Below are 25,543 nucleotides of genomic sequence, written 5' to 3' on the forward strand. Positions count from 1 at the left end.
GATAAGTACTATGCAATAATAATGAGCAAAACACATTTTCAATAAAGTCTCTTTTATTTATTTATTTTACTATGAAAATGCATCTTTGTGAAATATAAAACTTTGCTGGAACATTATTTCTCTCTATTGCTGGTTTTCACTGTCACGCCAGTAACGCTACTGTCACGCGCTGCTAAAAAATAAATCCAAAACTATTGAGTCAAAAAATTCAAGAATATTACAGGTTGTAGAAAATTACTATATCGTCAACGTTTTCAAATCTTAGGTCTGTACGGTATTCCGTACTTGAATTATCCGTCAAAATATTTTACACAAATTTAGAGAGCTCAGTATGGAAACTCCATGTGGAGTCCATGTGAAGGGCTCCAAGATGGCCGCCGGAAATCAATAAAAACATATGGCATTAACTTCTGCTATAAAAAGCGGTCAGTTCACCTTCATGAACACGTAAAAATTCACATAAACACTTCTTGTTAAACCTCAACCGTTTAGATTGTTAAAAAAAAACAGGATTAGGCATTTTCTTTAAACATACGTGACAGCCTTCGGGCGGCCATTTTGATGTCGTGTGGCGCGAAACTCCGAAATTCAAAGTGTTATATCTTAAAGACAGCAGATGCTATCGAGTTAAAAACCTTCAATAAGATATATATTAAGGACGTCTAATAACCAGTGAAGGATAAAAAGTCAGGAATATCTCAATTTTGGATTTTAGAATTTTGATGACGTCATGTGAAAACCAAGAATCCACCAGTAACATTACTTTATTGGTCACAGATCTCGTAATACAACGGGCTGAACGGGGAGAAAATTAGCTAAAAAAATAACTTCGAACGTTCCCATTTTCAAAGTTCACCAGCTTCAGACCGCTTTCATTTTTTTCTTTCATTTATTGTGCCCGAAAATTGATTCCGTCACCCTTCCTTACATTTCTGTCAGTGCGATTAAAGCCGATGCATTTTTCTTTGGTTGTCATGTATTGTTGTTTAAGTATTATCAAAAAGGCCTGTAAGTGAAGTTTCTTATCTAATGAAATAAATGTCGCAAAAAAATTCTCGCTAATCAGATTAGGGCTTAACTAGCAAGAGGCAAGACGAGACACTTGCCTCGTCTAGATTTTTACCCAAAATTAAAAAAAAGATATGTTTGCTGGGAAAATAATCCCCAGTTAAACAAGATTAACTTTTCTCAAGAAATACCTCATGAAAAATGTCTCTGAAAGAGTTTCAAAGCTTCCAGATTTCAAAATTTTCTGGAGGGCCGCTTGCAAGATCTTCACTTGCCTTGTCTATGGCAAAGGTCTGATTACAGCCCTGCAGATCTTATCTTAGTGGCAATTTCGATCACAAAGCAGTCCTTGACAGACTTAACTGAATCTTTTTGTCTGCAAGGAATTGTTGTAGCCGACTCAGATTATGTCACATGGAAATAAAGATAACACTCACACTGTAACGTTATTACTGATAGTGGTTTTAAGTATTTCATTTTTAAAAAATATATATATATATTATTCATTAGGTGATAAGCCACAAGGTCGGCGAAACTCTTGTCCTTTTTCGTGAATCCACTTGTTAGACACTGAAAAAATAAAGAGAAAATCTTTGACGAACTATCTATGCAATTAAGTAAGTATATAATTAAGACAGACTTCTAAATTGTCGGTCGAGCAGTTTTATAAGGGCCAGACCCTTACAAGTCTTCCAAGGGAATTGACTGAACTCGGCTGGGTGGGATGGCTTAGAAGAAAACGGCGCGTGGGTTTTTGGGAATCCGGCTTTCTATAGTGAACTGCCAACGAAGAAGCACGCGACTGGGAGCGAGTCTGACACACGAGTAAAGAATTCGGAACGAGCACTTCCTGAAGCCTCTTTTTTATTTTCTGACTCTGATCAAGGTAGACCATCTTACCCCATTTTGATCCCACAATGACTGGACAACCGGCGTGTCGCGTTAATCCATCTGATTCACCTGATTTGAGGAGATTAAACCAGAAAGCTGCAGTGCCCTGTGGTAAATTTTGAACAATAAAGGTTAGATATATTGTATTGGTGAACTTGTCGACAATGGCACGCGAATCCAGCGCTCACCCACCAAAACGCCTTCCCTGCGGGTTAAATTAACTCCAAGTTGTTAAGCTCACCTTTTGCGGTTCGATGATAGTCTCTGCATCCAGAAATACTGTGGAACCACCTGCTTCTACATCCGTCATCTATAAAGTGTACACACAGACACAAACAATCAATTCTTCTTGCTCACTGCCATGTATTCTTTTAATGTTAGTTCTGGGAATTTATTGGTGTATCAGGACAATGTCCTCTAGCTGATGATTTTTTTTGTGGTTTAATTGCCTGTCCGTTTGACAACGCATGTGTGTAACGCATTGATTCCGATACTCGCATGCAAGTTGCTAATTTTTTAGTAGATACTTAGTTCAATTACATCAATCTGGTATCTCAAGTCTTCGCTCCAGCTTCGCGAAACGAGCAACTCTCAAAAGTTCCGTTGCAGGATCGATTTTGATTGGCTAAAAATGGCCAGAAAAAATGTCCAGAAGTAAAATACCAAGGAGTTCGTTAAGCCATGCTTTTGAAAGCTAGACAAGCGCAAATCAACCGCAACTCCGATACTTTCGGACTTTCCAGGGTCGCTCGTTTTACGCCTGCTGGTCAAGGGGAACAAAGACTCTTGGGACGATACTACACTTACATATATTAAGACTGTAGCGATCCTATTGCCCATGCCCATCTTGAAGATAGCTGATGTCTCTGTCTGCCACGAAAAGAAAAAAATTATAATGATTTGTGAACTGTAGTGCACGTGAAAAAAAAGTAATTTTTTAAAAAAAGGGGGTGTCAAATATTTTCTTCAATGACGCACACAAATTATATCAAAGTTGTAGTACCGTATTTATTCGATTAAGCGCCCAACCTCGAATAAGCGCCCACCTCGAATAAGCGCCCACCCTGAAGGTAGGAAAAGTTAATAAGCGCCCAGCCTCGAATAAGCGCCCACCCCCACCCCACAAAAAAGGTGAAGTGCAGAAGAGGAGTTAAAATTGACTAAGTACTACTAAGAGACTTTCCCGAAGACCGATTTTTTTCTTAGTATTTTACAGAAACTTTCAATGAACAGTTACAATTCTGCTTTGGTACATCTTCACGTTTTGTTATTACCTATTGTTCTGTTACAAAATCAACTTACTACTTGCTGAAAACGGTGAAAATTTAATAAGCACCCAGCCTCGAATAAGCGCCTACCTCGAATAAGCGCCCACCCTCAAGGTCCAAAAATTTAATAAGCGCCCAGGGCGCTTAATCGAATAAATACGGTATTTACCAAAGCGTGATCCACGTGTGGCTCATATTGACCGGCAGTACCGTAATTAACAACCTAAAAATTAGAAAAACAACAGATAGAGAACGCTAAAAATGGTAAAACGACAGATAGAGAACGGTAAAAACGGTAAAATGTTTACCTTAAAAGTCATTTAAACTAATAACAGCATATCGATCACAGTAGCAGGCCTTGTTATTCATTGTTATAACAACAGTCATGGAAAGTGTTCGTCGAGAAAAATAGTGCGACACTAACACCTACACTAAGTACGCTGGAAACAGTTTCCCTCTTTTTAAAGGAGCTATGTCACGGGGATTTCGCAGATTTTTGGTCTAAACTATTCTGAAACTAGTGGTATGCAACATAAAAAACATTATCTTTGAACATCTAGAGGATTTTTTGAAGACGCGCGAAAATAACTTGAAAACGTTAGCCTTTCTTGTTCAATTTGCTATCCATTTCCATCTTAGCCATCCGCAGCCAATTGCAAAGATGCTTGTAAACAGTTTCAGTGCTCTAATATAGCAATTTTTAATAAAAATGGACCATTATTTTTACGTTTCCTGCGACACAAATATAAATTTTGGCTGTTCAAAAATCGGGTAAAATCCGTGACAGTCCCTTTAAACTCGAGTCATAGACGAAAATAAATCTTGAAGCTCCTAAATAATCTAAGATTTGACAATTACCTGAAGAGCTTCGCTATTAACTCTGGCAGTCGACAGACCAGTGACGGCTTCCAACTTTCCATTCAACCTTTTTATGGCTTCTCCTTCCTCGTCCTCCAGCCAGCCACTGTGAAGAAAGTTTTGGCACAATTAAGTTTGTTTCTAACAGAATTACTGAAAACTTTTCGCCAAAATCGCCTTACAAATCAGTGAAGCCCAAAACTGAAGCTATACACTGTTTCTAAAAACTTTTAAACCGTTCAACCATCATGAAATTTAAAAACATGACGCCGAAAAGAGAGTGTGCAGGAATCAAATGGTAACAAAATAACTTCCGTAAACTTCTGTACTATTACGAAATATTCAAACCGCTGTTTGCTAAAGATATCTAGATCTGGCAAAATATTTTACTGTTCTTGGGCAGTATGTGTACGTAGATTTGATGGAAGCGTGCAGAATTCGTTTTCCGCCGCATCTGACTCGTCCCCAGTCGTCTTCATATAGCACGCGGCAAAGGGAGAAGCACGCGCGCGAGGTGGGGGAGTAGGGTGTATCTTTGTCGCGTGCTGTATGAAGACGACTGGGGACGAGTCAGCCGCCGCATTCCATTTTTAAAGTTGTCTGGAAATATTTTCACGGGCTTCGACTCATTTGATCTCTGACAGACAAATGTAAAGCAAAGAGTTAAAAGCCAACTACAAGCTATTAAACTACACGCTTCCCAGGATTGCAGCTTCAGGGCGATTAGCGAATGTTAGAAATAAAGTTTGTTTGGCGCATCTTCAGTTTTAATTCTCAGTTATACCTCTTGCTTATCCTGTAATCCGCAAATTCCAGTTTCCCTGTGTTCCAGTTGGTAACAGTGGCTCTTTGAAGCTGATTGAAAGAGAAATAATTCGTCAAACAACATGTCTTAATATAAACGGATTTATTCGATAAAGATTGTTGCTACCTATGCTTGGTAGGTACACGATGTATGCAGACCCATAAATGATGCTTAGCAGCCCCCACTGACCACAAAACCGGGTTATTGTGGACTTATTTGCGAGAACATAATTTTTTAGTTCATAAATATTTAAGTGCACATAAAGCGATATTTTTGTCGCACGATTTGAATGTCATTTTTGAGGGCAAAATGGCGCGACATTCAGGACGTACTAAGAAAATCGTCAATTTTAAGCTCAGCGGCTTTAAACTTTGAAATTTTATCTTAAAACTCCAACTTTTGAAATATGCAAAACCAAATTTAACTTCATATGCACTAACGTGTATATAACAGTGTGCCATTTCATTCAGGTATATTAAAACAGATTAAGTAAACTAATTACTCACCCTCGGAGCCGCGAGGTCTTTAATAAATTCTATATCTGTATCCCTGATAATGTCGTGCATGAGATAAATGTTCGGTTTCAAACTGGCCATTTCCATTTTAACTGGTTTGAAGACTAGCAATGGATGTTTATTATAGTAGTAACATGTCAGCTTATCCAGTTCAGCTTGACTCTGTGGAGAATATCAACAGGATCGTTTGTTAGGTTAATGGTTTGGTCATTTTTCTGTTCGTCCGTCCGTCCGTCCGTCCGTCCGTCCGTCCGTCCGTCCGTCCGTCCGTCCGTTCGTTCGTTCGTTCGTTCCTTCGTTCCTTCGTTCCTTCGTTACTTCGTTCGTTCGTTCCGTTTGTCCTTTCGTTCGTTCCGTTTGTTCGTTCCACCTTTTAAAACAGGCGGACAAATAATTACCTTATCAGACCTTACACAACAGTTCAACAATTGTTGTCATAGTCGTCCGGTGCTTAAATTATTTTCGGTAAGTTGTAGCTATAGGAAATTTCCCATAGTGTGCTGGCCACATTTCGGCCTGATCGTGCTTTACATACCTTATTGGACTCTCCCCTACAAAGGCGCTCGTAATGTAACATAAATTCCTCTTTTGGTTTAGGTTTATCAGTTTCTTTAGACAGACTTTCTTCCTCCTCCTCCTCCTCCTCCTCTTCTTCCTCAAAATATTCCCCATCTTCCATCATACTCAGTCTCATTTCATAGTATTCTTTGCTTTGTTTGGCTTCTTCATCATTTGGGTCTAAGGAAAACAATAACATGAATCGAATGAGTAAACAGAAATCGTTTCGTGCTCCACCACTGCTGGTAGGCTTTATGTCTCTTTCTCAAAGCACCAAAAGAAATGGTTTGCATAGCAGACAGGAAGCAAAACTTGGCACAGATTACATATGAATATGTTCAAATGCGCAACACAACTGATTAAAAAAAAAGAAAATTACAAGCTAATAGTACAGTATAATAAAGTTAGCAAGGAGGACGATAACAATGACATACCTTCCTCAAGCAAGATGTTAGTGTGATCAAGAGCGCTTTCAATTCTACCTGTCTAAAAAGGGATAATTATTTTATGTTATAAAAAGCCTTCTATTAAAATTATTTATACTGAGATATGTCTTTTAAGAAGATTTGTGATTATTGTTTAAACGTAAAAATCATTCGTTCACATGGAAATAGAAAAGCAACAAACAAACAAAACAAAACAAAAAAACAATAACAAAAAAGCGCTCGTTGAAAATTAAAGAAAGTTAACACTTGGATCGGTCACCCAAGAGACAGCGATAGCTTTTCTGTCTTCAACACTAGCTAAACATGCCGTTTTCGAGTTGCTTTTCAAAGCGATATGTGAAAGTGAACTTTTATCGGCGCATGTTCAATTTTATACAAATCAAAAACATTTGAAACCGAGGCAAAAGGCAACATGGAAATGCAATTAATGACCTAGTCAGATATACTAAAAATAAAAAATACCGTATTTCATACCCGGCGTTCACAGATGGTTTCCATTCTCCTCACCTTATACTCTGCCCAAATCAAGTACTGAAGAACGTCCTTGTTCCTGATCCCGCTATTCTTTTCTTGCAGGCTCAGACGCTTCCAGGCTTCCGTAAACCAGCCGTAAGCCTCCTCATATTTTTCCCAGTGGTGATAAATGTGACCCAGTTCTAAACAGTGAACCGTTCCCAGCTCGGGACTTAGTGTTTTGTTGGATAATTTTCCGTCTGCAATCTTCTCGGCGCTAATGTGGTAGACATCTTGAATCCGAAGAATTGCTAGCGCACAACCTTCTAAATCTTGTGAACTCGGAAATGAAGAGTTGTGTTCTTTTATGAGTTCACGAAGTTCTGAAGGAAAATAAATTAAATGCCAAGTATGAGAACTTATAATACGTATTTATCCTTTAAAAACACCCCTTAAATCTACAATCAATTTTACTACTAGAGTCTCTTTATTAGTGCGAGCTTTCAATATTTATCAGAGCAATTATTTGAATGTATGAATTGACAAATAAAGTTTGTTTGACTTTTAGTGATAAGATGAAAAACCCGCCATGTTCCTTTACATTTGGGCCATCGAACGACATGTTGATTTTTTTTAGATAAATTATGTGATTTTGATTCTTTTAGTTTTGTCTTTGTTTTTATGATTTGAACGCCAGTATGGAGTTCAAAGTTAGTTGATGCAGTTAAACAAGGAGAGTTTTCCTGAAACACTTCGCCTTCTGCTCTAGTGTTGCGTTTTTCTTCCAAAAAAATAACAAAAATATGGTTTGAAATCATGTAGACTGAAACGTTTCTCCCTAACTTCTCATCCGTTAACCTCGATTCCAAATGCGCCTTACACTGGGTTCGTTTATATTCTGTTTACCAATCAGAAGCTGGTACCGGAGGTAGATGGCGTGTAGCAGCGCACGTGCTTATAGTGTTAGCAACAGTCCATTCAACAGGTCATTTAGTGTTACAAACAAGCAAGGAAACTTGAGAAAACAATTAAGCTACATAGCACATAAATACTCAAATCTAATCGCCTAATTCAGCGTTTTTTTAATAAATTGTCTTGATCTTGAATTTATCGAAATTTTGACATCAGCGAGTTTCGTTCTGACTCGATGAAATTGTCACACTTGACTTGTAAGTTTCGCTCTGAATAAATCAATAAATATAATTCATTCAAGCCATAGAATATTCAATTTGCAATGTGTCGATTTAAATCTCTACGAGACAAATACTTTATTAACTGATTTTACCCTCTGCTTATTTCCTTAAAATTTTTGATAAAGCTGAAAAAAAAATTCTGTTTAATTTTGGAGGAAACTGACATGCTCACCTTGCCCAATGGGATTAGTCGCATCCAGTTTATCCACAACATTTCTCCATTCCCTTAAAAATCGCCACACAAGCAAATACGAGTTCACTGGATGCCCAAGAAACACTTCTATGTCGTCATATTCGGCAGATTTCAGGTGTTGCTTGACGTCCTTTGCCAGCTGTTTCAAATCTGAGGGAGCTGAAGGATTGTGCTGTAGATACTCTTCCAGATACGAACCAAAAGTCTGCTCCAGGTCCACAAAGTCGGTCATGTGAGTTAACGCTAGGAATGTCTCGGATTGACAAAACGAAAAAATGGCGATGAAATGAAAAAAGGTGTATAAAAACTGATAAAATGGCACAACCATTTTCCTCACGATAAGGACTTGCCAGTACGCTGTTCAATAGAGACCTTGTGACGTAACAATAGGGACCTGGCTACGTCACACCCGGTACCAGCCGATCACAACTTATTTGATTACAACCGTTGCAAAATTTCAAACACAACGCTTTTCTTTTGTTCAGTTGTGTATTTTTTTTACCATGGAGATAGGTGAACTAGAGAAGAATAACTAAATTAACTAAAACAAAAAAGAAGAATGGAGTGCGATCATAAAGCCTGGAAGTTACATTCTCGGCAAGAAATAACATAAACAGGTTTAAATGGATTGAAGAGATGTAATTTTAAAGCGGAAGTTGTCATTGTGATATATAAGATATAACACACTGTATGCTATACGTATCCAGAATGAAAGAGATGTATTTATCTTGAATTTGCACCGATTTTGGCAAAATGGCAATGACCCTTTTAAGTCACACTAAAGGCGAATAATCTGTCCAGAGGAACAACTTAGTTTGTGTTTTAATTTGCGCCTCTTGACAAAACGGAACGAGCTTTTAGTCAGACTAAGTCCTTAGTTTGTCTCTTAGTGCATCATTTAAGCCACACTAAAGCAGATAGTTCAGCTTCTCTCCATCTTAAAATTTAAACGCATAACCAGACGGATGAAAAAATTTTCAACGTTTTTTTTAGATGGATTATGCACCGTTAGTATGAAACCATCTGTTTTAAAACTGATTAAACAACGTTCATTTTGTGTTGCATTTTGAAGTAATTATAAAGAAGTCAAAAAAAGGTATAAAGATAAGAACAAAGCGGTGAATATTGATATTGAAAAACTCTAACTTTTTTAATTAGCACTTTAAATTGTTTTATAACTATGCCGTGCTAAAAGTGTATCTTCAAAAGCGCGACATTTGCATAACAACAGAACACAGAACATTTTTTCTGAGAATATGACGCAGCTAAGGAGCTCGTAATGTCTACATCATTGTATGTTCATTTAATTGCAAAAGTAATCAAACAAATATATCGACTCCTCGTCTTTCGCATTTAAAACACCCGCTGAGGCAACATTGTTATATACAGCTTGAAAGACTGGGAAATAAGGCTTTGATTTTTAGAACAAACCTAGATGAGAGGAATAACAGTGTTGGTGTTGTTCAGTGTGTGTAACCTTGATAACGTCGAGTGAGACACATTTAGATGGAGAAACATCAGCTGAGAGACAAGGTAAATAACAGATTGTGTAAGTTATATTAAGGAAATATGCATTACTTAATTCTGTTAGTTTCATGTAAACCGGTTGGGATCTTTAATAATCAGGATCACAACAGCTGTAAAAAAAAACTAAAGCTCTCTAGATTTATACAATGATGCTCCCAGCATTACATTCACTAGCTTCAAAACAATTACTTTACTTCTGAAAGGTTTGACTCAATTGGACAAGGTCGCCATACTAGGATACCCAAACAGCTACCCAAACGCAAAAATTAGTGACAGTGAAACTATGTACTTGTATACATACAAGGCCGTTTTATTTGCCGCTAGCCGGAATGAAAGTATGGAAGCAAGATTTTGCTTCATCGTATCCAACAAGAATTTGTATAATTATTGCCCAGCCTGTTACATATAGTCGGAAACGCTAAATTGTAAAAGTCTTCATCCGTACGTGGTTTTTAAACGACCTTGTCTAATAAAGATGACGGGTAGGATGAGTATCTCTCGCAAAACTGCTTCCCCAAATTTAATTTTGTTAACTTAATTTTCCGCCCAGTAAATCAGACGAGGTGAAGTAAAAGCTCGTCCGCCTTGCATCTCGTAGTCACACAAACTACAATTGTTTTATTCCCTTATCAACTATTTGTTTAGTTACATACTAAGAATTATTTAATTTTACGGCTTCGTCCAATCTCAGAGACGTCTTCATTTTGCATATTCCCCACTAACCATGAATTGGAAAAACTGCGCTTTCTCCAGCACCTTGTCTGGTTGAGAGGGACGCTCGTATTTTAAAATGTATTCTCCCATAGCAAGTATGTGTGTTGAGAAGGTAAGCAATTTTACCTTCCCAACAAACCTCTCCACTTTTGCATGTGCTTTTGCAACATTCACGATGGCCTATTGACGCCAACATTGATGGCGGGCTTAGGAGGCACTCTCGAACAGTTCGCGTTAAGTATGTACCGAGTTGAATTCAAACGTTGCTGTAATTAAGTATGTAAGGATTTATATTATAAATAGTATGGATCAATTTAGGTTTCTGGGAAACTGCTCACCTACCCCTCCCCAAACCTAACATTAACCCTTACTTATCGCTTTGGGCAAAATGTTAGGTTTGGGGAGGGGTAGGTGAGCAGTTTCCCAGAAACTTAAATTGATCCAATAGTATCTTATTTCTAAGACCCCTTTTTGCGTTGTGAGGACTCGCATATTTGCAACCCCCCCCCCCCCCCCAACCAAGGTTTTCTTAATTGAGTCGTAGGTTGAAACGGAAAATAATTCTGAAAAGTAGCTTCAATTGCATTTTATCATCGTGTATTCAGTTTTCACTCAAAAGACTCAGTTATTATCATATGATATTTTTTTGTTTCAGTTTCTGAAGAAAAATTCAAAGACAAACTTGGAAATGTAATGCTGCCCTACTTCCAAAACCGACAGTATAAACGACGTTTTGGCAAGTCCCAACATATTCCCAGGTCCACCACGAATCAATGCAGCAAACAGAGCATGAACATGTCCCGGATGATAAATCAATCCGCTGACCCATGTACAAGCTTCTACGAGTACGCATGCGGGGGATGGATAGCTGAAGGGCTTCCAAATGGCCAGGCACAGTGGACTATATTCTCCTGCTTAGAAGAACAGATGGAAAACAAGATGAAATCTCTGATCGAAAAACAGAAGCATTCAGGTATATGATGAAGTGATATGGTTTTCTTTCTGGTTGTTTTCTTTTTAGAGGACTACTGGTTTGTTAGTATTTTTATGGTATTTTAGTGCTACCGTCATTAGATAAATAAAGACATCACTTACTTTCTTTTCAAGAAACGTTTCCTTGTTAAGGTTGTCACAATCGGTCGATAAACGTCCGTACATGACGAACGAAGTACTGACGCGAGAAAGATCCTTGGAGCGAGTCAGTCTGCACAAGGGAAATTGTCGTCCCCAGTTCCTCTTGTCCTTTTTAGCCAGCGAAGCCTGTGCACAAGGCTCCGCCGTCTTAGAGGGACAAGCGGCTCTATGGACGAGAATGAACAAAGAGAACGCCTGCGAAATAACACTACTTTTTGGATTTGGTATTATTCGCTCGGCGTTTTTACCAAAGGTTATCCTGTGACGCCAGCGCACAGTCGTTAAATTTTAACGTTATAAGTTTGCAGGCAGGGAAACTACCTGGGTATTAAGCTGTTGATAATTAAAACGAAAACAGAAAGCAGCATTAAAATTTATGTAAATGTTTACCTCAATGATAATTTTTCAAATTTGTTTTGAGAGAATGCCATAAGAATAAGCCCAAATATAAGATTTTTTCAAATTGTATCTCATGAATACAACAAACGCATGACGTAAGATCAAATTCACTTACGTATAATTCTCTGTTAAATACAATTTTACATTTATGTTGCGAGACAGTTTATTATGGCCGGATCGACAACTCAATTCTTTGTAGTGATCTATTCATTTTTACTTACTTTACATGTTCTTAGAAAGCAGCGTGGAAAAACTAGTTTACAACTGGTACGCATCCTGTATGGACCAAGAAGAACGGGATAAACTGGGAGCTGAACCGCTAAAGAAATTAATACGAGACACTATGGGACAAGCGTTCAATTTTTCTTTCGTGGGAAATATATCTTTTAAAAATGAGGAGGACTGGAAACTAGAAGACGTTCTGGCCGCCGTTCATCGTATTGACGTATTTCCGCTGTTCGCAGTTACTTTGGACGCGGATCAGCAAAATTCATCTTCTCCAGCTCTTCTTTCGGTAAGACAGCAATTCAATAGCGAAGCGCGAGAGGTCTAAAAATAGAATTGCAACCCAAACGAGGCTTGGAAAACATCAGCGTGTTCAGAGAGAAATAGACGAAGTTTGCGTTTTATGAAAGTGTTTTTGGAACACCGCCTGTTATAGAAAGTGAATCGTCCGCCATTTCGGGCTGTTTGTTCGAATCGTGACGTTGCTCGCACGCTTCGCTATTGACTGAGTTGACTGAGTGCGCTCGCCATCAACAAAAGAAGTATTATTCCGTCTCTGTGGAATTACCCGCTAGCTAAATGAATTGTTTGGGGGGGGGGGGGGGGGGGGAGGGGGACTGTAACGGTATAGTTTAAAGATTATTGTTGGGTACAAGCTTCTAACATATTCCCCCACCTTTCCGGAGACATATTTGTTACTCAAATTATATTCACGGTGAAGTATCGAATAAGTTTTCAATTTCATAATAAACTTCTTAAGAGAATTCTGCTTGTACAGATAACCCCACCAGAACCCTTACAGGAGTTATTGGGTGATTCATCACAGACAGCTCAGGCAGCAACGGTAAGCTGATTATGTGTTAAATTAATAAAATCCCAATATAACGAAATGCCAAGGGACTTAGAACTGAAATGTGTTTGTTATATACCGGGGTTCTGTTTAAATACATTTTACTGTTAGTGACATTGGCTGGCTGAAGAATATCGTTGGTTACACCGGGGTTCCACTGTATTTGACACGCTGAGTATGCCTCTACCCAGCAATAGTTCAAGCTCGGGCCAAACATCCAATTCAGCGAAATAACTTCATGAGAAGTTTAACGTTTGTCTCAATAAATTGCAATCAATTTAACTTTTATTTTTAATGCTTTGCTGATTTACAAACAATTGCTTTTATACCCACACGTTCTGTCCTTTTAAAGCAGATAGAAATAACGACTGCCACACAATTTACTCAGGACAACTCAATTCTTTGTAGCGATCTATTCATTTTTACTTACTTTACATGTTCTTAGAAAGCAGAAAGCAGAAAGCAGAAAATTATAACAATAATTTTTTATTTTTTTTTTAAAATTAATTATAATAAGGTTTAAAAGACTATTTTAATTGCATGGCTAATAATTAGGATTTTATGAAGCGATCAGTGCGACAAACTGGCTATAGTAAACTGTAATTTCACCTTACGAGAAGTTCTTAATTTAAATACAAATATTTTTTCAGGTCGCTAAGGCATATGGAACCTTGATGAGAGAGTTAACAAGACTGATGGGCGCCACTAGCCTTCAACACGAAGATCACACAGAGAGTTTTACAAAGGAACTCGAACGAATATTATCACTTGAAGTCAAAGTAGTCGGGGTACATCAAATCACAAACAATTTACTTCACTTGATTTCTTCATTGAAAAGGCTCTGTTTCTATTTAATTTAAAATACCCTCTACTATTTTTAAGTTTATTTTCTCAGGCGACGCAAGACGCGAACGAAGTGGAAGACGTCATTGTAATGAGGTTAAAGATAAAAGAACTCCAAACTGCATTTCCATCCGCGGTAAAGGGAGCTAATTTTTCAGTTTCTACTTCTGTAGTTAGATAACTGACATACAATTACATTAAATGAATTTGTGTAATAGAAGAAAAAAGCCATTTCCACAGACCGCTGGTATCGATAGTAAACAGAGCACTCCCCTCCCGCCAAAGCCAAGGGGTAGGAAATTTTTTTGTTTTTGTCTGTTGGGGGGGGGGGGGGGACTTGCCCCCCCAAAAAGAGCGTACAATCAGAGGCAAAAACAAAAAGGGGAATCAGAAAAAAAATGGAGAATAGTATTTAAACTCTTTAGTCACTCAAACCATTCTGATGCGTGTGATGTGTGCAGGACCAGACCGGATTTACGGGACTGCCTTGGTCAGGTGGCTGCTGAAAAAACCGGACTTACAAGTGTTACCTTTAGTATAATTTTAGTAAGACATTGCTTATGTGATTTTTTCTGTTTTCAGTTCAACTGGACAAGATATTTCAGCAGGTTAACGGAAGGTTTAAACGAATATCCAATCTCTGATTCAGAAGAAATTTACGTAGAAGATCCTGGTGGTTTGACAAGATTGTTGCGACTTGTAAATGACACTGACAAAAGGTGAGAAGTACAGGAGTCATCTGGATAGCTTAAACCGAGAAACTAAATGGTTTTGTTTTACCAGAGCTATAATAATTTAGCAGTGCGGTTGTAGGCCTTTAGTCAGAGCAAAATTTCGCAATGATAAGCGAAACTTAGTAAGTGCTATCCTAAACGTTTACCCCTCCGCCCTTCAAAGAGCCACAAATATTTCAAACCGACAGTTTCACATGGATGTACTTCTAGATAACTTACATTTGAATGGTCACATACAAGTGCATCCACAGACTTAAAAGTTAGAGCCACCTTGTTCAACGTAATGAACAGTACCACACGAAAGTACTGCTCAATAGCGTACAATTGAATGGTCACACACCAGGGTTTTTATCAACAGACTAAAAAGTTAGAACCACCTTGTACAGCATAATAAACAGTACTTACCACATGAAAGTACTATTCAATAGCTTTCATTTGAATGGTCATACACTAGGGTTTCATCCACAGACTTAAACGTTATGGCCACCTTGTACAGCATAATAGTCACAAAATACAATCCACTGAAGAGAACAGGGGGCTTAAGAAATGAGCTGTGGTACCTAAAGTAGTCGGTGAAGATCTGGCCAAGTGTCTCAACAATTTTTTCCAGGATTGTATTAATAGGATTTTAACAGCCCACACTAACCACCTTGTACGGCATACCAAAGAGCAACACATAGAAACGTTTCCCATGAGCTTTCATGTAAATGGTTACATAAAGAAACCACACAAGCTGCCTCGAGATATGACTCGGAACGTAGAAAGCAAGTTACTAACGCTGCTTGTTTTTATTAATTTAAATTTTAGTGTGATAGCTCACTACATTACATGGTATATTATTGATAAGTACGGCCAGTATATTTCATCCGATTTTCATGACGCATACACGAAGTTTGCACGCCAAGCTTACGGAGAACAGCGATCCAGTGAGTTTTCGAGGCGCTGCGTCCGCCACACAGACCAGGCCATGGAGATGGGAGTGTCAAGGCTGTTACTTATTGACAGGGACAGCGGTTTTACTCAAAAAAGTGTACATCATGTAAGTATCACTTGAATGTATCTTAGACCTCTCCAAGAAAAAATCGAGGTACATATTGATTTAATAATGAGACTACAAGCTCGAATTTTCTAGTCAACGAGGCGCTCTTGACTTTCGTTCCTCACTTTAGCTCATAGAAAACGAGAATGAGCAGTCTTATTGTTTTAGTAGGTAATTGCAGTCCAAAACATACAAAACTGCGGGCCGGTGCGATCTTTTCATCAACTAATAATACTTGTTCATCCGATAATTCTTTTGACATTTGTCTTCACTATTACTGCCTTTAAAGTAACACTGTCACCATTTCAACTTCAACTTCCAATTTTGTTAAAAATCACTATGCAAGTGTACTGAAGCGAAAAAGAAGAGATATCTTTGTGATACCATCAGGAACTTTAGATCTTAAGTTTTGTCCTTGTGGACTGGAAAAACACCTAAAAATTATCATGGCTTTCTTCTTCCTTCAACAACAATTTACTTTGTCACGGCTCCATCTTGATGTACAAGGTGCATTTCATATCCGAGAAGTCCTATTCGCCATTTTTTGTACTTTTTACCGAAAAGCATTAAAATCCCCGTGACCGTGTCCCTTAAAATACTTCCTTTTTTGCACAAAACTTCCATTCTCGTTTAAAATTTTTGTTGTACAATTTCAGGTAGATAGAATGGTCCAAAAGATTCGCGAGGCTTTTATCGAAAACTTGGAAAGTGTGACCTGGATGGACAGTGAAACTAAACTGGCGGCAAAAGAAAAGGTGAGACGCATGCGCACATAAATTAAATTTCGACCCAGGAACACTCCTTCGCCACTTCTTTTGCTTACTGCCAAACATGCACAAATTACGTGACAGACGCGGTGGCCTAATGGTATGCGCGGTGGACTTCGAGTCGGGCGGCCTACCTCAAGCTGGGGCATGCATCGTGTTCTTGTAAAGACGGCGAAATTAATGCCGGCGGTTACTCCTGCGATGAACTTATGGTTTATATATTTCTAGTCATTTGTTTGGATTTCTGATAGACATATTTCTGTTACAGGCAGAAGCTATCCTTCAACTAGTTGGTTACCCTCATTTTATCGCTAACAGAACGTTATTAGAAGAGTATTATGCTGGGGTAAGTAGGTTGTGGAAACGATTGCTTCTTACTTAATTGTTAACTCGTAGAAAAAAAACTCTTATATTGATATAAGACAGTGCCAACAATTCAAATGTTGAAAACACTAGTGACAAATGATGAAACAAAAAAACGTTATAGAAGGTGGTTTTCTGATAACTTACGCCAACGAGGGTACATGTAGTACATGGTCCTCGATCCCTCTGTACTGGGGAAGAGTGGTTGGCGATGAGCATAGAAAATGTGTGAGTTGCTGGGCAGTTCTTTTCGGTAATATACTCTTGCTAACTTGTGTTTCAGTTGGAAATTGACCCCAAAAATTTCTTTGGAAATGTATTGGCTTGGCATAAACTGGTAATGGAAAGCACTCTGCTATCACGAGGACAACCTTTTAGTCGTTCTTCATGGGATATGCCACCAAGTGCCATTAACGCGTATTATTCCCCGAACTTCAACAAAATTGGTAAGTTAATTGCGATGCTCGATCCATTCCTTATCTTAAGGTTGCCTTCTTTTCAATATAGAACAAGTACTTACTTTGGGTTATTCCATCGTTTTGGGGGGGGGGGGGGGGGGGGAGGTTTTTGTCATAGCCTCCACTCTTACAAGGTCTACGACTAAAACACTAACATTCGATCGATTTTTTGAATCGTGAGTTTGGGAGGCCTGTGATCGTTTTATTATTGAACTGCACTTTCCATGGCAGCAAACTCTTAGCTTCTCTAATAAGGAACTTACGATAATTCTAAAAATCGTTGTTGTTATTTTCTTTTCAGTTGTGCCATCAGGAATTATACGATCAAGATTTTATAATTCTCAACACCTCCAGTAAGTAAGAAGCACGTGCACATCCTTCATACTAGAGCCACGCAGCCCTCGTCGGAGGCCTGAGAAATCAATAGACACATACATAAAGCGCCTAGTAATAGAGACCGTAGGACAAGGATGCGCAAAGCGGGGAAAACAGGCCCCAAGGGTCTCACTTCTTTCTCACTTCTCTTTCTCCCGCTGCTCCTCTCTCCTCCTTAAAGGATGAAGAGAGGTGAAAAGTAAGTGCACGGAGCCTGGGGACAATGGCAACGAAAGCGCGGGTGGAACACTCGTCCCCTCGCTCCACCAATTTTTCATTTTTTTGTGTTTTTCACCTCCCCCTTCCACTAAAGGAGCCTCTGTGGAGGAGAGAGGCGCTGCCCCAGGAGACGGAAGAAGCAAGATTGTCAAAAACCAGTTCCAGCAACATGTAAACTTGAAAAATCGTAAAATCAGTGCAGAATCCCGTTTTCTCTTTTTCTGTTCTTGTTCTTCTTTGTGCTCAAGCGAGAAACCGAATACAGTTGAATCGCGATAACTCGAATCTTCAAGGGAAATCGAAAAAGGTTCGCGATATCGGGATCGGAGTTCGAGTTATCGAGGGTAAAATTAGTAAGAAAACAACCAGAGAGCAATCGGAAAAGGTTCTAGTTAGCGGGAGGTTCGAGTTATTGAGGGTTCGAGTTATCGGGATTCAACTGTAAATGTCTGTTAGTCAAAATAAATAATTTTAACGGTCTTCTTGATGGTGTTACAGCACCAGTAAAGAGAATGCCTCAAACTTTTTTTATATATATTCAGCTCTGGAACTTCTATTTTTGTTTATTTATTAGCTCGGTGAATTTCGGAGCCATTGGATCTGTGGTTGGTCATGAGCTCATTCATGGATTTGATTCTACCGGTTTGTTTTTATTTGTTAAAATCGTCAAACACAAATTTAAAAAAAACCTCCTTTTGGATTTCTTTTTTAGAAATGCCCAAGGTAAGAGTTGCCAACGGCATCTTCTATAACCACCTAGTTAAGGGTTTAACTATATGTTTTGTTGCATAACAACCTTCAACAGTATTTGTAAACAATTTATAGAAACTGAAGTCAGGGCCGTACCTAGTGGGGGTGCATCGGGGGCAGTTACCCCCGCCAGGAAAACTAAATTTCTAACATAGTGTTTGATTTTGCTGGGCTATTGCTTGTAGCTATATTGGAGTTTGCCCCCGCAGCGCAGTTTAGCGGAGTTTGCTCCCGCAGACTAAAAATCCTAGGTATGGCCCTGAAAGTAAGAGACTTCAATGTTTTGGGTGACCCTTCTTTAGTCAGACAAAAAACGTTGATGTAGAGTTCTCAAACTCATTAATAATTCATGACGTTATAAGCCAACCAGAGCGCCCCATTCGGGTCAGGTGGATGAGTTGGAAACTCAATGAAACACCAGTTGAAAATCACTAGTGTTTCATCACGTTTTCATCACAAGTGAAAAAATTGTTCTTAATCTGCATATTCATATATTACTCAAACACAGCTTTACATGAATCATTAATTTTTAATAAACAATGACCAGGAAAAACATTTCAAATTACAAACTGACAAGCCTAAGTCATTTGAAATTAAAGTTTACAGTACATTTCTTAAAGTCGCCAAAACAGACTGGCATAGTATCCATATCCACATTCTGAGAAACTTTTTCTACCTTCCGTGACACGGACTCACTGCTGGAATCGACACTAATTGTCGCACTTACTAGCTAGCCTAGTGTAAGCGGCTGAACTTTGTGCAATTCATACTCTTTAAAAACTCCACCAACCTCGAGTATTGGAACATTGACACTTCGCACTCGTTGCCAATCCTCAAAAATCCCTATTGCCCACTTATTTTTATATCTGGTAGACTTCGGTACTGCTCTCTCTACGCAAAGTTCTTCTTCCTCGATTGTTTTCGGGGAGCGAAACCTTCCTTCGGCCATGGCAAAAACAATATGTAAATCCCTTCAAGTTCACAACGCTTTTAGAATACAAATTTGGTGCAACGCGAAACTATTGGATAATTAAAAACAAAAGCTCACAAATACAATGAATGCCGACTGAATACAACAAATCACACATACAAGGCATTTTAAAGAAAAATGGGAAAAAATACGACACTGCATAATTTTGTATTGTTTCTTTAGAGAAGTCATTTCAAAAACTCGTGCATCGTGTTTCATCACGATTTCCAAACACTCGAAAACAGATGAAAGCACTCGGCCGAAGCGGCCTCGTGCTTTCATCTGCTTTCTCGTGTTTGGAAATCGTGATAATAATAATAATAAATATATTTTTATAGCGCCTATCCAGGCCTGCTCTAGGCGCTTTACAAATGTTTAAAAAAAATATATATATATATATAATAAAATCAATAAAAATTTTGTTAAAATTAGCTGAAAAAAATCTTAAAATTAAAAATTTGCATTAAAAGTAATAAAAAGTAAAAATCGCTAAGAGTAATAAGTTTTAAAAAGAAACGTTTTGAGTTTTGATTTAAAAGAACTTAAATTGTCACACGAGCGGATAAAAACAGGCAAACTGTTCCAAAGTTCAGGCGAGGAAACAGAAAAAGCTCGAGACCCATAGGACTTGAGGTGGAATTTGACAGGGTTGAGACGTGAAGAGTGTGATGATCGGAGGGTTCTTGAAGGTTGGTAGTACGTTAGCAAATCTTGAATGTAGATAGGAGATTGTTGATGGAGAGCTTTGAAGGTAAGTAGCAGAATCTTGAATTTAATGCGTTCAGAAACAGGAAGCCAGTGTAGTTCTTTCAGTATTGGAGTGATGTGGTCGTATTTTCGGGAACAAGTGATAAGTCGAGCAGCGGCGTTCTGAACAGACTGGAGCTTTTTTAAAGCGTACTTCGGCACATTATACAAGAGAGAGTTGCAGTGGTCGAGTTTGGACGATACAAAAGCATGGACCAAGATCTCGGTTGTTTTCGTGGATAAGTATTTCCTTATACGGGAGATGTTGCGAAGATGATAAGAGGCAGATTTACAAATAGAACTGATATGTGGAAGCATAGTCATGGTTCTGTCAAATATCACACCGATGTTTCTGGCAAATTGAGATGGCTGAATTATATCTTGACCAAAACGGATTGGAGGTAGAGACTGCTGCGGATTGTGCTTCGAGTAAAGGTAGAGAAGTTCAGTTTTGTCCTTATTCAGTTTTAGCTTGTTAATAGACATCCACTTGTCAAGATCAGACAAACATTCCTCGATTTTTCCGATTGTATTGGTTAATTCGACATCGTTGTTTGTTGAAAAAGAGATATATAGCTGAGTATCGTCAGCGTAGAAGTGAAATTGCATTTCGTGATGTCGTAGAATGTCAGCCAGTGGTGCAGTATAAAGTAAGTACAGGATAGGCCCTAAGACCGAGCCCTGGGGGACTCCACATTTGAGCTCATGAGACTGCGATTTAGTTCCATCGATTAAGGTAAATTGTGTACGGTTGGTAAGATATGAACGAAACCATTCAAGAGCAGTGCCACAGATTGAAAACTTGGAATTCAATCTTCCTAGTAGAATGTCGTGATCGACAGTGTCAAAAGCAGCAGATAGATCCAGTAGCAGGAGTATAACACAGTGACGATCGTCAATGTCACGCAAAATATCATTGTGTACACGTACAAGAGCAGTTTCACAGCTATGAAGTCGCTTATAGGCTGATTGTAGCGGTTCATTAAGTTGGTTGGTTTCCAGGTAGTCCTGAAGACGTACTGCAACAACTTTTTCGATCATTTTTGAAATGACCTTGAGATTTGAGATAGGCCTATAATTACTGAGATTTTCGTGATCCAGTGATGGTTTCTTGAGTAGTGGCAATAAGACGGCAGTTTTTAGAGAAATAGGCACATATCCAGATTCCAGGGACAAGTTTACAATCCTACATAGTGTTGGTAGAAGCATGTCAAAGTTTTCTTTTAACAAAACAGCAGGCAGAGGGTCCAGGCTACAAGACTTAGACGCAACAGTACGTGCAACCTTCGAAAGTTCGATGATTGAAGTAGGTGAAAAGGCGTTCAGCTGACAGTCAAGCGTCGATTTATCTAAGGTGCAGAAGAGATCAGACGTTACGTTAACTTCGAGTTTACTTCCAATATTGATTATTTTATTTTCGAAGAAAGTAACAAAATTATTGGCTAGTTCTGTAGCCGAGGAACAGGTCGGAAGACACTTCTCGGGCTTCCTGTGGAGAAGGCGGTCGATGGTGCGAAAAAGGGACTTGTTATTGCTTCCAGCCTCGTCGATAACATTGGAGTAATAATCCATTTTTGATTTGAAGATAGTGTTTTTTACAACAAGGCACTGTTCGACGTAGGATTGGTAATCAGACGCAAGACCGGAACGACGCCAGCACCGTTCACGTTTGCGACAAATGGTTTTCTGCTCCCTGATTTCATTATTATACCAAGGAGCATGAGGTCTTAGGGTGATAGTCCTTGTGCGCAAGGGTGCATGTTTATCCAGAATCGAGGATAAAACAGAATCATACTGATCGCAAAGCTCCGTAATATCTGACGAAGGTGATTTGACCAAAGAAGATGAGTTGATATCTTGGCATAGCTTATGTAGATTGACATTGCAAAGCTTTCGTGACGTAAGGACTTGTTTCGGATTAGGTGGTCTTTCAATAGCCAAGTTACAATGGACAGCAAAGTGATCGGAGATAGCAGGGTCATGGATTGACAAATTTGAGGTCGTTGTTTCATCTAACCTGGTAATTATGAGATCCAAGACATTATGACTTTTATGGGTTGGGATATTGGTATCCATGGCATTCAGATTGAAGCAGTTTAACAGATCCAGAAATTGACAAGCTGGGCCGTTCGATCGATCGTTAACGTGAAAATTAAAGTCGCCAGCCAGGAGAAGTTTACCAGAGGAAGATACCAAGAGTTCCAGTAATGAGGTGAATTCGTCGAAGAATTGAGCATGTGTAAGGCCATTCTTAGATGATACAGGTGGTCGATAAACAATAACAATACGTATAGCAGATGAGCTAGAGTGAAATAATAGTTCCATAAATTCAAATGAATTACGAGTAGAGGTATTCACTTGTTGAATTTTGAGATTCTTTCTGTAAAGCAGGCCGACGCCACCACCAGATCCATTTGGCCTTGGTGTGTGAACAAAGGCATATCCCAAGGGGCAAATATCGCGAGTAATATAGTCAGAACATTCATCAGATTTAAGCCAAGTTTCTGTTAGAGCCAAAATGTCGATGTTTTTATCTACCACGTAGTCCTTGATCTGAAGAGTTTTATTGACAATAGATCTGGCATTCAAAAGGCAGAAGTTGAGTGTCGACTTTGTAGATGGAAGTTGAGGTGGTTGTTGTTTGATCAAAACAAGATTATTCAAATTAGGTCTCGAAACAATTGGCCTCCATGATGAAAGTTTACGTTCGGTAATAAGCGGTTTAATTCTGTAGAATCCAGATGATTGCTTTGTAGATTTGCCAGATCGAATACGGCGTGTATTGAGAATTCCAAGAGTTTTCAGGAACTGATAAAGATCTGGTTGAAGCGTAGATTTAGACCGTAATCCAAGGAGTTGCGTTCTTGAATAATTAGGTCTATTGGCGGGAACATTTAAATCTTCGCAACGCAGTGCTGGCCGTTTGAGCCAAGGATTTTCGAAATCAGGACCAGGATTGCAGTGAACATCCATGCAAGTAGTAAGATCCATGAAAAATATGGAGTGAGGAAGAGCCAAGGTGGTCAGTCCATGTTTTGTTGACTTGGAAATTGGAAGCGAAAGTTTAAAGTTACGTCCCGTCGACTCACGCTTGAAGCGATAACGAACATCCAGAAATAAACAGTTAAAATTGTTGCTCTTTGAGTGGTCAGATCGCCCAGAACTGACTTGACAACCATAGTTAAGGTAATGTATGCAGCCATATTGGCGCATACATTATACCATCAAAACACTCGCACTCGTTTTTGAAATAGTACTTCGAAAGATACAGAAGATGTTTATAAGCATGCAACATTTTTATTACTTCATATTATTTGATAGGGGCCTTTTTTGACAAAGACGGAAATTTAGCAAACTGGTGGAACAACGCTTCGTTGACTAAATTTCAGCGCAAGTTAGAGTGCTTCAGGGAACAGTATCACAATTATACAGTACAGGGATTGCACGTAAGTCAAACCAAAAAGGTTAAATGAAAATCGCCAATTCTATAGCAACTAACCATTTGAGAGTTTGCGTTCAAGTGCGCCCTCCCCTTCTGGGCTAGGAGGTTGAATTCGATCTAACTACCCGTTCAATGAGGAATATGATGAGGACACCTAATAACATGTTAGAATTTCACGATGGCTTTTAGCAATTTATTAGGAGGGGTTGGATGGGCAGAGGTAATCGAAGAAGCGAAGTTAGCTTTTTGGACCACCCTATTATCACTGAATGTATGTGTAACAATATGACACGAGTGCTAACATGTTAATAGTCTAAAAAGTTTAGATTTTTTGCAGCCTCTCTCCATTTTTTCATTCAACTGTCGATTTTGCGAAGACAAGCTAAAACGCGAGTGCCGGCAAAGCGAGGATCTCGAGGAGTTGGAGAAATAGAAAGGCTATGAACTGTCTTAAAAGCATTTCAGTTAGTATTGTAGTTTTTCACATCACATTGATAACATTTTTTATTGCACTCTAACAGTTGAACGGTGACAAGACGCTAGGAGAAAACATTGCCGATAATGGTGGATTAAAACTTGCCTACAAGGTTGGTAACAACCCGGATAAAGAAAATGAAATTGTGATCACTTGACGACGAAATAAGCGTTGTGCCGATGATGGATGTCTTTATTTCATATCAGGCGTATCAAAATTGGCTAGCTAACAATGACGAGAATGGCCCCGACAGCGCACGTCCCGAACTTGGTCTCAACTCGGATCAACTGTTTTTTCTATCCTTTGCTCAGGTAAGACAACAGATGGTATGTAGCATTTCCCCCCTGTAATGTACATTTTTTTTTATCGCCATGGTCGGTAAGGGCATCCTCATATTAGTTAGCGTTAATTATTTCAGTCTCATTTCTAAAATATCTAATATAACTTTTAAGTCTTATTTTATTAGGATCAACCGTTTTAGGTTGCATTGGTTGTGTATGATTTTTTTCGTGTTTTATTGGAAACCCCCGTTATTTGGCTATTTTGTTTGATCAACGTTTTCAACTGTCATGAAACTAGTTCAGAAACAGTTGACTTGGTCATAGTTAGTTGAAGTTTCTCAATAGCACACTATTTAAATGAACATGTCTAAATCCTCGATGTTTCTGTCGACTAATCAGGGTAGTTACGTATCTTTTCTTATTGTCTTCTTCAATACAGAACATGTGTGAGATGTCCACTACTTCATATCAAATAGCTAAGCTGGTACTCGATGTTCACAGTCCCAATAAATTTCGGTAAGTGGAACAAGCACCAAAAAGAACACCGTAAAAGCTCTTTTAAGTCCCCGGGTTATTTCTTTTTTGGGGGGGGGGGTTTTTTGGGGGATAGTACTCCAAGCCAAATCCATACCCCATCCCATCTCCCTCCCCCCCTCCCCCGAAGGGTGCATCCTCCTACTCAAATTTCCCAAAATGTCTCGACAGTTTGACAGTGTCCGGTGTATCCGAACTCGATTTGTGACAATGCATAAACGAGACAGTTCAGATGATCCTGCCTGATGGTGCTTTTTGGGTCGTTGTTTAGACGTCGAATGTCGCCATACACACAGGAACGCTTACAGACTCTCTCTCCTTCCTGATGTTCGCTGGTTATCATTCACTAAACATGCATGCAAACCTAAAAAAGCCGGCGGGTTTATTTGTTACTTGCACCTGTTGCATGTTGCATGCACCTCATTTGCTATCATTTTCTCGCAATTTATTCTAAATTATGAACGCTTCAACAAAGAACTACCAGAAACACCCCACTCCCTGTAGAGGCA

General features: G+C 38.9%; 2 protein-coding genes across 2 annotated transcripts; one reads left to right on the forward strand and one right to left on the reverse strand.

Annotated features, from left to right (window-relative positions):
* Positions 1-76: 76 nt before the first annotated feature.
* LOC144656816 (prolyl 4-hydroxylase subunit alpha-1-like) lies at positions 77-8,535 on the reverse strand. Its single transcript, XM_078517062.1, has 12 exons — positions 8,168-8,535; positions 6,857-7,185; positions 6,338-6,389; positions 5,881-6,083; positions 5,337-5,507; positions 4,810-4,880; positions 4,026-4,131; positions 3,337-3,390; positions 2,707-2,769; positions 2,141-2,209; positions 1,909-2,005; positions 77-1,578 (listed from the first exon to the last, which is right to left on the reverse strand). Exons 1-12 carry the CDS (start codon positions 8,514-8,516, stop codon positions 1,508-1,510), a joined length of 1,635 nt encoding a protein of 544 aa, XP_078373188.1. The 5' UTR covers positions 8,517-8,535; the 3' UTR covers positions 77-1,507.
* A 2,587-nt stretch (positions 8,536-11,122) lies between these two features.
* Positions 11,123-24,700, forward strand: LOC144658077 (endothelin-converting enzyme 2-like). The gene is made up of 16 exons (XM_078518399.1): positions 11,123-11,402; positions 12,199-12,476; positions 12,966-13,031; positions 13,688-13,825; positions 13,933-14,016; positions 14,463-14,599; positions 15,422-15,657; positions 16,314-16,408; positions 16,689-16,766; positions 17,067-17,229; positions 17,543-17,594; positions 18,410-18,477; positions 23,624-23,748; positions 24,266-24,331; positions 24,426-24,530; positions 24,686-24,700. The coding sequence occupies exons 1-16, from the start codon at positions 11,123-11,125 to the stop codon at positions 24,698-24,700; spliced, it is 1,986 nt and encodes a 661-aa protein (XP_078374525.1).
* The last annotated feature ends 843 nt before the right edge of the window (positions 24,701-25,543 follow it).

The sequence above is a fragment of the Oculina patagonica genome, chromosome 6, assembly GCF_052425735.1.
Source record: "Oculina patagonica isolate OP01 chromosome 6, crgOcupat, whole genome shotgun sequence".
Taxonomy (NCBI): domain Eukaryota; kingdom Metazoa; phylum Cnidaria; class Anthozoa; order Scleractinia; family Oculinidae; genus Oculina; species Oculina patagonica.

Bases quoted from the DNA above. Each gene is read 5' to 3' on its own strand.
- LOC144656816 (XM_078517062.1), bottom strand. From the start codon at position 8,516: ATGGTTGTGCCATTTTATCAGTTTTTATACACCTTTTTTCATTTCATC. The intron at 6,390-6,856 runs GTGAGGAGAATG...ATCCCTTTTTAG, and splicing joins TGATTTGGGCAGAGTATAAG to ACAGGTAGAATTGAAAGCGC. The intron at 5,508-5,880 runs GTATGTAAAGCA...TATTCTCCACAG, and splicing joins GTAGGGGAGAGTCCAATAAG to AGTCAAGCTGAACTGGATAA.
- LOC144658077 (XM_078518399.1), top strand. From the start codon at position 11,123: ATGCTGCCCTACTTCCAAAACCGACAGTATAAACGACGTTTTGGCAAG. The intron at 18,478-23,623 runs GTTTGTTTTTAT...ATTATTTGATAG, and splicing joins TCATGGATTTGATTCTACCG to GGGCCTTTTTTGACAAAGAC. The intron at 23,749-24,265 runs GTAAGTCAAACC...GCACTCTAACAG, and splicing joins ATACAGTACAGGGATTGCAC to TTGAACGGTGACAAGACGCT.